The sequence below is a fragment of the Balaenoptera borealis genome (assembly GCF_965194805.1).
Source record: "Balaenoptera borealis genome assembly, chromosome: X".
NCBI classification, from domain to species: domain Eukaryota; kingdom Metazoa; phylum Chordata; class Mammalia; order Artiodactyla; family Balaenopteridae; genus Balaenoptera; species Balaenoptera borealis.
The window spans coordinates 59613006-59629351 of record NC_138881.1 but is presented as its reverse complement, the minus strand read 5'-3'; the positions used below and the strand labels follow the sequence as shown (position 1 = coordinate 59629351).

The 16346-nt window shown below is 47.0% G+C and overlaps 1 protein-coding gene and 2 long non-coding RNA genes across 4 annotated transcripts in view; all 3 read left to right on the top strand.

The window, feature by feature from the left end:
• The window catches only part of LOC309620813, a 498839-nt gene that overhangs the window by 250813 nt on the left and 231680 nt on the right, over positions 1-16346 (top strand). The gene's annotated exons all lie outside the window — the stretch shown is intronic.
• Positions 1-16346, top strand: part of LOC309620844 — a 260746-nt gene that overhangs the window by 153884 nt on the left and 90516 nt on the right. The gene's annotated exons all lie outside the window — the stretch shown is intronic.
• LOC309620312 (uncharacterized protein CXorf49 homolog) lies at positions 11060-13613 on the top strand. Of its 2 annotated transcripts, none has more exons than XR_014239507.1 (5): positions 11060-11805; positions 12335-12411; positions 12678-12770; positions 13303-13344; positions 13449-13613. XR_014239507.1 is itself a non-coding variant. In XM_082376454.1 (5 exons), the coding sequence occupies exons 1-4, from the start codon at positions 11685-11687 to the stop codon at positions 13341-13343; spliced, it is 285 nt and encodes a 94-aa protein (XP_082232580.1). In that variant the 5' UTR covers positions 11060-11684; the 3' UTR covers position 13344; positions 13449-13613. The 2 variants fall into 2 exon arrangements, 1 of the variants encoding a protein (XP_082232580.1); XM_082376454.1 differs by having other exon boundaries at positions 12678-12723.

Here is a 16346-nt window from a genome sequence, read left to right as displayed (position 1 = left end):
CTATGTTCCGGCAAGTCCGCTGCCTGGTACTTCTTCCGGAGACACGCTGGTACGTGTGGTGTACAAGAACACATGCACAAGGGTGTTGGTGATGGGAAAAACTGGGAACACTCCAAATTCCCGTCGGTAAGGAAATGGATGAATGCAACGTGGCTTAGCATCCAGTAGCATAAAGCGTGGCAGTCCAAAGGAATGCATCAGGCCATTCTCACAGCTTTCGAAAGCATCCTCCTGACTTCAAACTGCAAGTTGCAGAATGATGGCATCAGATCCACATTAGTCAATGTTTTTAAATCCCAAATGAATCCTATCTAATATTTGATAACCTTTGGGTGTATGTTTCAAGGTCTGAAAGACGGTTTTCACTAGATGTTAAAATGGTGGAATAGCTCCTAACAGGACCCAATAGGTTTATGGAACAAATTTGTGGCCTTGGATCTCCCCAGATTGGTTAGGGAGGTGTACAGTTGGTTTCCTTTAGACTCAATGTCACCTACAGGTAGCCTTGAAAACATCTGCTGTCATTCTGCTTTCAATTTGGGCATGTTGGGTTCAATCAGTTTTCCAATGGTATGATTATTTGGCTGCAATATTTATTCCTTCACTTGGAATAGAAGATATCATTACTCATATAGAGGCTTTAACAAAATTCACCCAGCAAGCCTTAAATGATAGTAACCAAGCCATTTGTTTGCTCAGTTCAGAAATTTCCATGATGAGAAAAGCAGTCCTACAGAATTGCATAGCCCTCAATATTCTAAAAGCTTCCCAAGGGGGAGCTTATGCTATAATGCATAGTGAATATAGTGAATGTTGTGTTTTTATACCTGATGAGTCTTCTAATGCAACCCCCCCCCTTATGGTGCATCTGAAAAATCAGATTTCCACTCTGAATGATCCTCTTCCCAGTTTAAGGGAAATGCTAGGAAAATGGTTTGGTTCAAGAGGATATTGGCTTAAATCTTTACTAATGATATTGTTCCTCCTATTGCCAACTTTGATTACAGTTTGTGTAACTTATAAAGTTTTAGTTTCTTGTTTTTTGCACTGTGTATCACCTGCTCCTACTAAGATAATGATATCTAAACAACTGGAAACTACTGATCACATCTATAGTTCTCTATAAAATAATGGACATGCACAATGCACATGCAAGGTAAAATTGGTGCAAGTCCTATTGGACAAGTTGGAATTGACCGTTATTCCGTGCCAGACATCTTACTAGTACCACCCCCTAAAAGGAAAGAAAGAACCGTGCTATTAGGACCCAGCATCGAGGGACATGATGGACCCAAGGCAGGTAAAGAACCACCCTAGCATTTAGGTACCAAATACTTGATCACCTAATGCTTTCTATTGAAAGATTAATGATCAAAAGTGGAATTAATGAAATAAAATTATTTTCAGGCAGGGCAAGAAAAATTGTAAACATAAAATTCTCTCTCTGCCCATTTGAGCCACTAGCCCCTCCCCTTTAGTGTGATTTGTGTATCACATTATACATTAACTAGATCCCCTTAAAGGATACAGGAATGCCCACATGCCAAGAAAAAAACAAAGAAGAAAGAAAGAAGGAAAGAAAAGAAATTTCCTTCTGGAACCAGCAAGGTAACTCCTTAAGAGATAACTTTCCTTTCTCAATCCTGTAATGGGTCATTAATACCCACTACTCACTTTGTTGGACTATGTAAACTATTAATATGCTACTTTGTCTCAAAAACTTATATAACGGTTTTATCTCCAATGGGTGGAACAGTCCTCAGAGTTTTCTGAAGATTGTCTCCCATGTTATAGTCCTCAGGTTGGCTCAAATAAAAATTTCCATTTTTCTTAGATTGACTATTGATTAATCTTTTTGGACAACACAATGAAACCAAAAGATGGTTTTTTAAAAAAGATAACAAATCACAAACCTTAGGCAGACTGACCAAGAAAAAAAAAAAGATTCCTAAGGAATCACTAAAATCAAGACTGAAAAGGGAGACATCACCATTGAGCCTATTGAATTTTAAAAATTATAAGAAAATAGTATGAAAAAATTTATACCAACAAATTAGACACATATATGCAATGAAAAAATTTGTAGAGAGACACAAACTTCAAAACAGACTCAATAATAGACAGTCAATTAAATTAATAATTAAAAATCTTCCCACAATGATGCTCCTGTCCAGATGGCATCACTGCTGAATGCTATCAAACATTTCAGATGGAAATAATAGCAACACTCCAGAAATTCTTCCAGAAAATAGAAGAGGAATGAACACTTTCAAAATAGCTCTAGCAGGCCAATATTACTGTAGTGTGAGCCTCTGACAGTTTTTTTTTTTAATTGTAATGCAAGTGCCTGACATTAAGCTTCTGATTGCTGAGGCACCACTTCAAAGACAGCTATATCAAAAAGAACAAATTGTCAGCTACACGACTAGGTAAAGAGCCAGGCCACCACACCCCTGAAGTTTCCTTTGTTTTAGAGATCTCTGATTGACTTAGATAACTGACCCTTTGGCTGCTTGTTTTTCCCTTCTTCTACTTTAATTCCCATTCTGTTTTAAATTCATCAATAAAGAGTGAATCTGAGAAACCCTAGGCCCCTCACTCTTGACCCCGATTAAAACATAACCCCAGGTCCCAGCTCTCTTTCTCCACCCACAACCTTTCTGTGTGGTCCAAGGCATGCCATGTACCCTCCAGGACTTGTGAGTAATAAACTTCGTCCTTTCAAAGTTTCCTAAAGGTTACTGCTGAGGTGCATCTTGCAATTATAATAAGAACCACAAGGGCTAGTTCAACCACAACATTGGTTCTGAAAGGGGAAATATCTGTGGGGGCTCGCCTTGGAGTCCAGGTGAGTGCCTCCAGGTATTTCTAGCTGACAGGATCACTATCGATTGGCTGAGACCAGCACAATTACCCTGATGCCCAAAACACACAAAGACATCCAAAGTAAAGAAAATTGCATACCAATCTTTCTCATGAATATAGATGAAATAACCCTCAAGAAAATATTAACAAACTGAATTCAGAAACATATAAAAAGGATTATATACCATAACCAAGTGGGATTTATTCTAGAAATACAAGGTTGGTTTAACATCTAAAAATCAATTTATGTAATACACTATTTTAAAAGAAGAAAGCACTGAAACATTATCATATTAACTGACACAGAAAGAGCATGTGACAAAATTCGACCACCTTTCATGATAAAAACAATAAAAAACTAGGAATAGAAAGAAATTTCTTCAGCATGATAAAGAATATCTATGAAAAACCTACAGCTAACATCATATTTAGTAGTGAAAGACTGCATACTTTTCCCCTAAAGTCAGCAACAAAGACATGCTCACTACTTTTATTCATTATTGCACTGGAAGTTTGAGCCAGTTCAAACAGGGAAGAAGAAGGACTAAAAGTCATCCAGATAGGAAATAAAAAAGGAAATTTTTTTATTCTCAGATGACATGATTTCATATGCAGAAAATCCTAAGGAATCCACAAAAATGGTTCTAATGGTAGAACTAATACGGAAGTTCAGCAGATCACAGAATACAAGATTAATACATAAAACAAATTTTATTGCTATATACATGTAGCAAATAATCCAAAAATGAAATTAAGGAACACTTACTTCTAGTTACAATAGCATCAAAAAGGATAAAATGCTTAGGCATATATTTAACAAACCAAATGTAATACTTATGCACTGAGAAACACAAATTGATGTTTGTTGAGAGAAATTAAAGATGATCTAAATAAATGGAAAGGCATTGCATGTTCATGGTTGTAAGACTCAATATTTATATGGTAATTCTCCCCAAATTGATATATAGATTCAATTCAATCTCTATCGAAATTTCAGCAGGCTTTCTTTGTAAAAATTCACAGGCTGATCCAAAAATTCGTATGGAAATGAAAAACAAAACAAAACAAAACAAAACAGAATATCCAAAACTACTTTGAAAAAGAACAAACCTGGAAGACGTCCACTTTCTGATTTCAAAACTATAAACTATTACTATAATACTACTATAGTATACTATACTACTATAGTATTAGTAGTATTATAGTAATAGTTTACTATAATAGTAAACTATTTACTATAAAAATACAGATAATCAAGTTAGTGTAGTACTGACATAGAGATAGATCAATGGAACAGAATTGAGAGTTCAGAAATAACGAACTCTCCTTATATTTATGGTCAATGATTCTCAATTCAATGGGGAAAGGATAGTCTTTTCAACACGTGGTGCTGGTACAACTGGATATCATGCAAAAATACAAAGTTAGAACCTTACTTCACAGCACACACAAAACTTAATGCAAAATGGATCAGAGACTTAAAAGTAAAACCTACAACTATAAATCTGTTAAAAGAAACCCTAGGAGAAAAATCTTTGTAAACATGAGTTAGGCAATGATTTCTTAGATATAACACCAAAAGCATGATCCATAAAAGAAAAACTTGATAAATTGGACTTCATCAAAATTTAAAACATTTATGCTTCAGAAGGCACTATTCAGAAAATGAAAAGACAAGGTACAGACTGGGAGAAAATATTTGAAAGTCACAGATCTAACAAAGAACTTGTATCCAGAATAAAGAATAAGAATAATAAATAAATAAGAAAATGACCCCATTAAAAAATTGGGTAAAAGATTTGTATAGACATTTCACCAAAGAAGGTATAGAAGCGGTTAATAAGCATATGAAAGGATGTTCAGAACCACTAGTCAGTAGGGAAATATAAATCAAAACCATAATGAGATACCATGTTGCAAAAACAATAGGATGGCTATAATCCAAAATACAGATAATAACAAATATTTGGATTTGGAGAAATTTGAATCCTCATACACTTCTGGTGATAATGTAAAATAGTTGAATCTCTTTGGAAAATATTCTGGTATTTTCTTAAAAAGATAAACATAGAGTTACCATATGATCCAGAATGTCCATTCCTAGGGATCTACCTAAGAGAACTGAAAACATATGTTCACAAAAAAACTCATGAACTCAAAATGTATATGAATATTCGTAACAGCATTTAGTTTGGGAATATTATCCATAATATTCCCAAACTAAACATAACCCAAATGCCCATAAACTGAAGAATGTATAAATAAAATGTGGTATAGCCATACCATGGAATATTATTTGGCAATAAATATAACTGAAGTACTGATACATGCTACAACATGAGTGAACCTCAAAAACATTATATTAAGTGAAAGAAGCCAGACAAAACGTACTATATATTGTGTGATTCCATTTATACAAAATTTCCTAGCTAGGCAAATCATAGAGACAGAAAGTAGTTTATTACTTGCCTATAGGGCTGGGGTGGGTTGGGGGGTAGGGGGTGATGGCTAAGGGATACAGGGCATCTTCTTGGGCTAACAAAAATATCCTAAAATTGACTGTGATAGATGCACAACTGGGAATATATGAAAAGCCACTGAATAAGGCATTTTATTTTTTAACTTATTTTTATTGCCAAAACACATAATATGAAACCGACCTTATTAACAAATTTTTTAGTGTACAATGTTGTTAACTATATGAACATTGTTGTAATCAGATCTCCAGAATTCTTCATCTTGCATGACTGCAAATCTATACTCATTGAACAACAACTCCCCATTTCCCCCTCCCCCAAGCCCTTGGCAACCAGGATTCTACTTCCTGCTTCTAAGAGTTTGACTACTTTAGATACCGCATATAAGTGGAAACATGCAGTATTTGTCCTTTGTGAGTGGCTTACTTCACTTAGTATAATATCCTCAAAGTTCATCCATACTACAGCATATAGCAAGATTTCCTTCTTTTTAAAGGCTGAATAATATTCTGTTATATGTATACATTATATATACTACCTTTTATCCATTCACCTGTTGACAGATATTTAGGTTGTTTTCATCTCTTGGCTATTGTGAATAATGGTGCAATGAACATGGGAGTGCAATAATCTATGCAAGATCCTGATTTCAATTAGTTTGTAATGTAAATGTAAATATACAGAAGTGGGAATGCTGGATCATATGGGAGTTCTATTTTTATTTTTTTAGGAACTTCCATACTGTTTTCCATGGTGGGTGCACCATTTTACACTCCCACCAGCAATGCACAAGGGATTCATTTTCTTCACTTCCTTGCCAACACTTGCTATTTTGTTTGTTTTTTTAATACTGGCCATCTTAACAGTTGTGAGGTGATAAATCATTGTGGTTTTGAATTGCATTTCCCTGATGACTAGTGATGTTGAGCATTTTTCATATACCTGTAGGCCATGTCTGTGTCTTCTTTGGAGAAATATCTAATCAATTCCTTTGCCAATTTTTAAATTGTGTTATTTGGGTTTTGTCTGTTTCTTTGTTTTTGAAAGCATAAGCCACAGACTGGGAAACAGTATTTGCAAAGCACACATGATAAAGGACTTGTATCCGAAAGAGATAAAGAACATTCGATATTCAGTAATGAGAAATCAAACAACGTAATAAATAATGAGCAAAAAAAAAAAAAATAGAACTGTCATTGTGCTTACTGGATGGCCAGTAAGCTATTGAGAAGATGTTTCACCTCATTAGTTATTAGGGAAATAACTAAAGCCACAATGAAATACCACAACATAGCTATAAGCATGGCTGAAATAAAAACAAAATACAGACAATACCAAGCGCTAGAGAGACTGAGGAACAGATAGAACTCTCCTGCATTGTTGGTGAGAAGGCAAAAAATGGTATAGATGCTCTGGAAACAGTTAAAAATACACTAACAATTCAATCCAGCAAGTTAACTCCTAGATATTTACCCAAGAGAAATGAAAACTTACATTCACAAAAAAACTGTATGCAAATGTTCATAGCAGTTTTCTTAGATGCTTGGGTGACTGCACACTGGCACTGGACACAGATATGTCTAGGACTACTGGCCACAGGTTCTGAGCTGACATTGATCCCGGAAGCCCAAAGTGTCATGATGGGGCCCTGTTAGAGTGGGGCTTATGAGGTTCTGGCAGTAAAAGGAGTTGGGGATAGATATCAGGCCACGGTGAGCTGACTGGGTCCCTGGACCAACATAGTGGTCATTTCTCCAGTCCCCAAGCTGATAATTCTAAGTGATACACTTGGCAGTTGGAGCAATGACCTGCACATTGGGTCATTAATCTGTGGAGTAAGAGCTATCACCTTGGGAAGGCCAAGAGGAACCTCTGACACTGACTCCCACTCCAGGCCAAGAGAGTAAGTCAAAACCAGTATTGGATCCTGGTGAGCGTAGGGGGGTAAAGCAGAGATTAGTGACATCATTGGAGACGTATGGGATGCAGGGGAAGAGCAGGTAGGAGAGCCACAGGGACGAAGAGAGTGGAGAAGGTGAGAAGAAGTTCTGGGAGTCTCTCTATGGGGGAGGGAGGAAGGGAGTGGAAATGGTGAGAGGGAAGACGGAGGCTTCCACTGGATCCATCGGTAATGTTTCATAGGATGCTGGTGGATGCAGGAGATTTTGCTATATCTTTCCTTATCCATTTTAACATATTTGAAATACCACACCATGACTTAAAAAGTCACTGGGAGAAGTGGAAGGGGGCGGTATCCACAAACAGGCCGGCACCATCGGGGGCAGGCTCGAGGAGGAGGATTGCAGATTTACAGTGCACCCAATCTCCCCTGCTCTGTAACTTCTCCAGCATGGCCAGCTTCTCAGGTGCAGACCCAGAAGACTGGGCCTTTGAGTTCCACAGACAAGAGGGGTTCAGACACCCCAGGACTCTCCAGGAGGTCAGCCAGAGCAGGAGGCAGGAGAGAGAGGTGACTGAAGACAGAGGAGTACGAACGGGAAAGAGCAGAAGGAAGGTATGGGAGGAATGGAGGGGTGTCAGAGTAGGAGTTGGGTGGCAGACAAGGGAAATTCTAACACCCATGGGCCATATAGAAACCAAGAGAGGGACCACTCCCCAGACATCAGTACTGCTCAGCTCAGGGAAGCTGAGAACTGAGAGTTCCAAGAAAAATTGAGAGACACCTGGCTATCCACACCCACCGCCATCACAACTGGTAGGCCTTGGTTGTGCGTCCTTCAAAACTTTAAAACATACTTGTACATATACTTAAATGAATTCTCATATATTACATAGGATTGACTGGTGTGTGTGTGTGCCCACGCACGCAAGTGCTTTAATTTACGTATGTCAATCCAAAGCGATCGTTCTGCAACTTGCAGTTTGAAGTCAGGAGGATGCTTTTGAAAGCTGTGAGAATGGCCTGATGCATTCCTTTGGACTGCCACGCTTTATGCTACTGGATGCTAAGCCACGTTGCATTCATCCATTTCCTTACTGACGGGAATTTGGAGTGTTCCCAGTTTTTCCCATCACCAACACCCTTGTGCATGTGTTCTTGTACACTACAGGTACCAGCGTGTCTCCGGAAGAAGTACCAGGCAGCGGACTTGCCGGAACATAGAGGAAATAGCTTTTATTTTTCCTTCCAGTTTTAAGATCTTGGGCTCAAAGCAAGGACTCTGGAGGCAGATTGATTGGTTTCAATGCTGCCGCTGATCCCCACGAGCCGAATGACCTTGGGCCAGTGGCTGAACCTCTCAGTGCCTGTTTCCTCACCGGTAAGAGGCCAGTAATAGTTGGTACTATAGTTATAGGTGTGTCACGTGGATGCATTACTATTTATGCCCAGCGCTTAGAAGAGTGCCAGGCACAGAGTCCGTGCTGGCACTAAGTTGCTTTCAATGGATTCTGCCAGATTACCTCCCAAATGGATCTCTTGCACCACCGCCACAGGGCTTTGCTCCTGACCTCTCCCACCCTCGGAATGGTTAAGCTCTTTGAAGGTTGTCAACCTAGTGTGTGAAACCCAATTCGTGGTTTTAGTTCACATCTCCGGGATCAGCGTTGGGGAGCATCTTTTGGGGTGTAACTGGCCACTGCGATTTCCTCTTCTTTGAATTTGCCTCAGATCGGGCGAAGGGCTGATGGAACGAGGCCAACCCCAGTCTGTCCGCCAACCCCAGTCTGTGCGCCAAACCCACCTGCCCATAACGTTTGCTGAGCCACATTTGATGGAGCAGTTGAGACAGAGACCTTACAGAACGAAAATACGATCCCTTTGCTCTCTGGCTGACCTCTGATCACTGACTGCGGGACTCCTGTGCCCATTCTCCTGTTGGGTCGTAAGGCTTGCGGTGGAAGGGAGGCTGGCAAATGCTTTCGGCGCGTGCTAGGCGTCAGCCGCCTCAATCTTGACGTTTCATCCTCACCACCCCTGGAGCCCGGCGCCCTCACTCCCCGACCCCCTGTGTAGATGGGAAACGGAGGCTCAGAGCTGTGACTCTAACCGGAAAGGGGAGGCGGGACAGGAGGAGACGGGCCGAGAGGCTTGACAGAGGGAGGCCCTCCCACCATCCCCTTCACCAGCCCACTGCCCGGATCGCCAACAGGCTTGGGGGCAAACCAGAGGCCCTCGACCCCATTGGTTAGGACTCGAGGGGGCGGGGAACAAGGCGCCCGCTGGTTGGTGGGGCCCGGACCAATGAGGGGGCCGTGGCGCGGGCGTGGGCGGTGCGCTGAAAGCCTCGCGTCGTTTGGTTTGAGGCGAGCTCGTGCGACGCCTGAGGTGGCTGCCGCTGCCCTCTGAGCGCCGCCCGCCTCGCCCGCTGTGACCGCGACCTCGACTCGGGCCATCGACCGTCGCCCCGGTTCCGGCGCCGCCAGGGTAGCGACATGAGCTCCCCCGAAGAGGTGTTTGTGTGGGGAACGGTTTTCGGCCCAGAGGGCGGGGAGCGGGCCGGCGTCGGCCCGGCCGACCCCGCAGTCCCGCGGGGACCCGACCCAGGCCCCGAGCCCGGGGAGCCGCGGAGCGGCGAGGGCGGGGGCGGCTTCCCAGACCCCGAGGGCTTCCAGTCGGAGCGGGAGATGCTGGAAGCGGGAGGGCCGGTGCTGTGGGGCAGCGAAGGCCGACCTGACTCCCCGGCTGACGACACGAGGGACCTCCTGGAACTGGCCGAGGAGTCTGCGGCGGGCATCCTGCGGCAGCTGGCCGCCCGGGACATGCTGGGCGTCCGCAGACACCTGTCCCCGGAGAGCTGCGCCGCCTTCGAAGTGTCCGCCGTGTGGGCCGGCCTCGAGGCGGGTCCCGGGGGTCGAGGAGCGCCCGCCCAGAGCTGTGGGGAAGCGCCGCCGGCTCCGGCCGGCCCTCTCCACCTCGGTGGGCCCGAAGCGGGCCGGGCCTGGGGGAACCCTAAGAGAGGCCCTAAGCGTAGGTTGAAGGTGGCTGCGGATCGCCAGCGGCTCCCCGAGAAAGGCCTGGCCTGGCTGCTGTCCGACCCCGAGTCCTCAGATGAGTTCAGTGAGACAGAGCTGATGACGGTGAGCACTTACCCCAGAGGAGGAGGCCAGGCCGAGCCCAGCAGACCCAAGGATCCCGGGGACACTCCCAGACACTCGATTTTCCAAGACAGGGAGAATTTCCTTCACGTGCCAGGCTCTTCCCTGTCCTTGGCTCCACGAGGATTAACTTCGGTTGTGGAAACACAGGGCGTGGGAGAGCAGGGCATCTCTTCCCCTAGGAAAATGCGGAGCGTGCTCTGGAGGAATGGGGGCAGCAGGCCCAGCTACCCGGGAGCTGCTACTGCTGCTGCTGCAGGTGGCCTGCCGCGGGTCACTCCTAGGAAGAAGGGAGCCCAGGAGAATAAATCCCTCGGGGGAGCCTCCAAACTTGCCCTGGGGAGAACCTTCACTTCCGGGCGAGAGCGTATCTTGGCAACTCCCCTGGAACCGGCCACCTTGCCCCCAATCTCTGGTATCCCGCTGCTTGGGAGATCCAAGAGGTATACCTTGGTCCCTTCGGGAACCGAACAGTCCAAGCACACCGGCGCTGGGAAGAAATCCGTGGCCAGGTGGGCAAGGGAGTCTGAGGCGGTGGCGGGAGAAGATAAGGACCCAAATAAAGATCCAGCCGCAAAGGGCCAAGTGAGTAGGTCATGCTCCTCCTCTCTCCCCACTCTTCTCCCCCTCCCCGCTCTAACCGCCCCCAGGACACATGTCTTCACCCATGCTGCCTCTGTCCATCCCTCAGGGGTCGTCATTGGGTGCCCCTCGGTCACTGGGTCATTAGGATGCCAGATCGGGCTCCTTTTACTAGGTACAAACATTAAGGTAGCACTTCGGGTGTGCTGGGCCCAGTTCTCCACCCTTGGCCTGTTTCCAGCCTCCTCTGCAAGACTGGGGCTGGGATGGAAGGGAGGGCTGGTAGCTGAATTGAGTCCGCGGATCCCTTAAAAGTTTCCCCGAAAAGCCTCAGTATTTAGACTCACCAGCTTTCTGAATCCTACTTCCTAGCTGTTCCCCAGACCTTCCTTGCAGGAGGCCTGGGCTTTCTCAGTGCCCCAGTGTTGTCCCTAGATCAGCTCTGCCTGCTGGCCTGGGGCTGACTGAGGGAGAAAGTGCTAATGAGATCAGCCTTTCAATTCCCTTCCCAATTCCCTGCCTCACCCCGGCCCCGAATCACACACTCTCTCTCTCTCTCTCTCTCACACACACACACACACACACACACACACACAAACACACACACACACACACACACACACACACACATCCTTAGTCCTAATCGGTGAGAAATTCTTGTTTCAGCTGCCAACTCACAGGCCAGGCACATCTTTTCCATGCATGCATTGTGGAAAAGCCTGCAGTGACGACCTCAATACCAGAGGCCCCCAAGATCCAGGAAACTCAGAGCCCTTGGCCCTGAACCAGGGAGAAGTCATGCCCAGGGTGCCTGTCCCCTCAGGTGAGTGTCGTGGGTTTGATATGAGGGGAGGGGAGAGGGGTTGAGGACAGAAACCTCTGGCTCTGTCTCTGCTGGGGGCACAGCCTTGCTCCCAGGCAGCTTCTCCCACAGGAGATGGGGTGCTGGCAGGGCTGGCCTTGAGCCACATCATCCTCTGTGTTGGGTTTGTGCGGCCGGGGTGATCGGTGGCAGTGCCCCAAACAGCTCCTCCGGGTGTAGACTTGCAGGGGAACAGCCTTTTCTGTTAAGTCCTTTTCGCCCACATTGCTCTCCCACGTGCTGGCTGTGGCTGCAGCTCTGGGAGGGTCGAATCCAGAGCCACAGTCTTTGGGGACCACAGTGGCGAAATGGCTGCCCCTGGGGAACAGGGGAGGAAGGCCCAGGGAGAAGGTTCGGGCTTCTGGGCAGAGCAGGGGCGGCTTGTTGCCAGCGGAGGGTGGTGCTGCCTCACCTCACGTTAGACCCCGCTTGGCCCTTTCCACCTCACTGGGAGCCTGGGAAGCTGGATTGTGTGTCCTTTCCCTCTCAGGTGACCGGAAGCCACTTGACCATCCCCCAAGACCAGAAAGACAGCAGCAGCCACTGGGAACACCGGGCTGTCCTTGGGTAATGCTTCCTCTGGCTCCTGGAAATGCAGGCCCAAACTCGAGGGTGGGATCTGGGTCCAAGTTCAACTGACATGTTTGGGGCCACCCTCCCCTGCCCCCATGACGTACCCCACGGAGGGAACCCACCTCCTTTCCACTGAGGAATCCTTGCCAGTCTAGCCACCCGGCTCTGGAATGGAGGGCCTGGGGAAGAGGAGAAGGTGAAGGAGAGAGGAGGCCAGAGTATACTAATCATTTCTCTTCCTCCTGTGTCTGCTGGCCTAGTGTCTCGTGCTGAAGAGAGAAACAGACGACTTTAAGGAGCATCTTGGTATGAGGAACCGGGGACGGAGAGCGGTGTCTTAGTGCAGAACCCGGGTGGGCACCTGGGGTGGGGGTGGACTGCAGGTGCATTCGGCCTCGCAGGGACCAACATCCCTGTGGGGAGGAGAACCTAGCAGGCCTGGCCCTGGAGCCGGCTATGCATGTCCAGCTGGGCGTGTGTACAAGTAGCAAAGTACTGTCTGGACTGCATGCACAGTTTGCCAACCAGACCAGTCCTAGGGAATCTCCTTCTGATAGGACTTTTAGAGATGCCTCGTTGATTTTCCCTTGAACTGCTGCTTGGTGTGGCTCCTAAGGTTCTTGTTGAATTGTTTGTTTGTGTGACGAGTTCTGACTGGTTGTGGCACGGCCCACAGCATGAGAGCTGCTGGCACACTTTGTTTCCCTTTAGGAACCGGTTCCACATTCAATTCGGGTGGTGGGGAGTGGTCAGGCCCAGAGCTCTTTGCATCAGGTCTGGAGGGGGTTTTAGGTTGCAGGGCTAGGCAGTTCCTCACGGGGATAGGGGGACGGGCTTCTATATCCCTCTCTCTGGAGCGCCTGCTAATGCCTGTCCCTGTTGCAGCCGCCATGCAGTACCTGGCTGACAAGTTCCAGACCCTTTGAAGTGAGTGTTACGCACACCGTACCCCTTCCCACAGTCCTGCCTGTTGAGCAGGGCTGGGGGCTGGCCCTGGCTTGAGGCTCCTCCCTGACTCCACTGTTTCACAGGTTGAGCCCAGCGTCTTCCTGCAAGAGGAGCAGCTGGTACCTTTGGGGCCCGGGAGCTGTGGCCAAGCTCGTTCCCTCCTGTTCTGCCTCAGCTGGGGCTTCCTCTCCCCCTTGTTTTGCCCCCGCCCCACCCCAGTTTCACAGCATTTTCTAATTAAAGTGCCTCTCATATTCTGTGTTCTGCCTTCTCTCTGGAGGGGTAGGGGTAGGGGTAGGGGTAGGGGGCCGGGGTAGGGCACTGCTCCACGTCAGAGCCTTTTCCAGAACAGTATCTCTGGCATCCTGTGGTGGGGACTCTGGGCCAGCCTCTGCTACCATCCCTGCAGTCAAGCCAGCGGAGTGCCCCACGTCTGGATCCTGTGTGGGCTCTGCCTGGCCACATTGGCACGTCCTCCCTTTCCCCCGAAGGCCCTCTTCTAGTTCTCTCCAAACCCCCTTCCTCCTTTGGGGTCTGGCGGCTCCCATTCATCTCTGCCATTCCCCCTCCCCATCAGCAGGAACTCATGACCCCCTTCCAGAGCTCCAATCTGGAAGCTTTCACATCCTCCCTGCCCTAGCCAGCTGACCACCCTCCTCCAGCCTGGTCGTCTCTATACCCTTGAGTGGAAATTGGCCCGTCAGGTTCTATGGCAAGTGTGGTTAGTAGGTCTGTGTTCTTGCATGGTACCCGTCAAATACTCTTCCACCAGCCCCATGACACAGATTTTCCTGGAAATGGTATTTCCGTCTCCCAGCTAAATCTCCCTGACTGCCTCTTTAGGACACATGAGGTTGAATCTGAACTCCACGTTCGATTTCTCCCTCACTGGAGGTTGGGAAGCACTTCCTTCCCTCAGCCAGGACCCAGGGCTGTACCAGCCTGAGACTCAGAGGGACAGATTTGTGTTTGAGTGAGGCGAGGGTGGTTCTGCCTGATCGCCTTCCCGAAAGACCGGTGTTTTACTACACAAAAGGGGTATGATGGTAGATAGGACATTCCAGGTTGGTGAGTGTGTGTCCCTGTGTGTGAATAAAAGTAATCAGGGATAATCTCCCTTGAGGGAGAAAGATGTGATTCAGGGAGTAAAGGGAGTAGAGGCTGGTCCAGGTTCTGTGAGGCATTGAATGAGCAAAATCAAGGGTCGGATCTGTGTTGTTCAAGGGTTGTCGTTAAATTCCCAAAACATAGGAGGGGGATGATGCAGAAGTCACCAAACCCCACGACAGGGTGTTGGGATGCTCAAAATGTTGGATTCGCTGGAGGAGGCTCTCGATCCTACTCTGTGATCCTATGATGTCTGACAACTACTGTGGGTGTGGATGGAATGAGATTGGGAAGGGTGGCTCCTCAGAGTAGCTCATCTTAGAATCAGGGGACCCATATATGAGACCACCCAACATGAGCTACCCGGGACGGGCGGGATGGGCACAGTGAGGATGGGAAGTAAGGAGTGACTGTACCTGGACAATGGGGAGCACTTGGGTCCACCCTTCCCCCATATTCTCACCCTGACTTGCTTCCAGAGTTCATGGCATGAGCTCAGTTGGACAGACCACATGTGGGATGGGACAGTCACAGACCTCAGTGTCAGAAAAGATAGTTCGTGGGACTGAATCCTTCCACTCAAACCCCTCCCTGGAGAAGGTGGGCTTGATTGCTGCCCAGGCCTCTGGCTGGATTCCTAGGATGTACCCAGTGCCCCCCACCCCAGCCTGTACCAGGCTTATGATCTAAGCCCTCTTGCTCTGGCACTGCTCCCCACTGAGCTGAGGCCATTACCAATGAGTGTGTGTGCACTTTGAGGAAACAGAGCTAGCTCAGATCTTGGACCTGCCTCTGCCCAGTAGAGACAGTCATTCCAGGTCATGTGTCCCTGCAGACACTCTGGGGAGAGTGAAGAGACCGCCATCAAGGAACTCGCTTCCCAGTGCACAGTATGGAGGTTGTGGGACCAGCTCAGTGGTATGGCACCAACCCCTCCGGCCTGAACCCCTCTGGCTCAGAGCCCATTCCCTCCAGCCTCTAACCACAGTGTGCACACTGGGGAGAAGGTGAAAGCAGCACAGAAATACTGCCCCAAGCCCTCAGGACCCGGCTATATCCCAGACCAATGTGGAGACTGCCATCACAGCCGGGAGAAACCCAACTTCGTCAGGGCTCTTACTCTAGCCCCTCAGGACCCAACCCCACACCTGAAAGGGCAGTGATGGCCATTGAGCATAGAAGAAGGCCAAGCTCACACATTTTTCTGGCTCTAGCCCCTTCAACTCCAGACCTGTTTCCCACCCGGGCAGTGACTGCCACCACACCCTAGGGGAAGATGCAGCCCATGCTCACTTCATATCTAGCTCTCCCTCCAGAGCCACTGGGCACATGCAGACTGAACAGGGATGGTCCCACCCAAGAACACACCCTCAAGACTGGGATACATAACTGTCTCACCTAATTTCATAGAGACAGAGAAAGTTTTTAAAAAATGAGTAGACAGGGGAACATGTTTCAAAGTAAAGACAAGAAAAAATGCTGAAAAAAACCCTAAGGAAACTGATAAATAATTTAACTGAGGAAGACTTCAAAGCAGTAGTAATATGAATGCTAACTGAACTGGGGAAAAGAATAGATGAACACAGTGAGAATTTTTAACAAAGAACTAGAAAATATAAAAAGGACCAGTCAGAGCCGAATATAATAACTGAAATTACAAATACACTAGAGGGAATTAACAGCAGATTAGGTGACAGAGAAGGACACATAAGCAGTCTGGAAAGTAGAATAATGGAAATCACTCAATCATAAGAGCAAAAAAAAATTTTTTTTAATGAGAATAAGGGACCTGTGGGACAACATCAAGCATACTCACATTTGCATTATAGGGGCCCCAGAGGAGAAGAGAGAGAGAAAGGGGTTGAAAATGTATG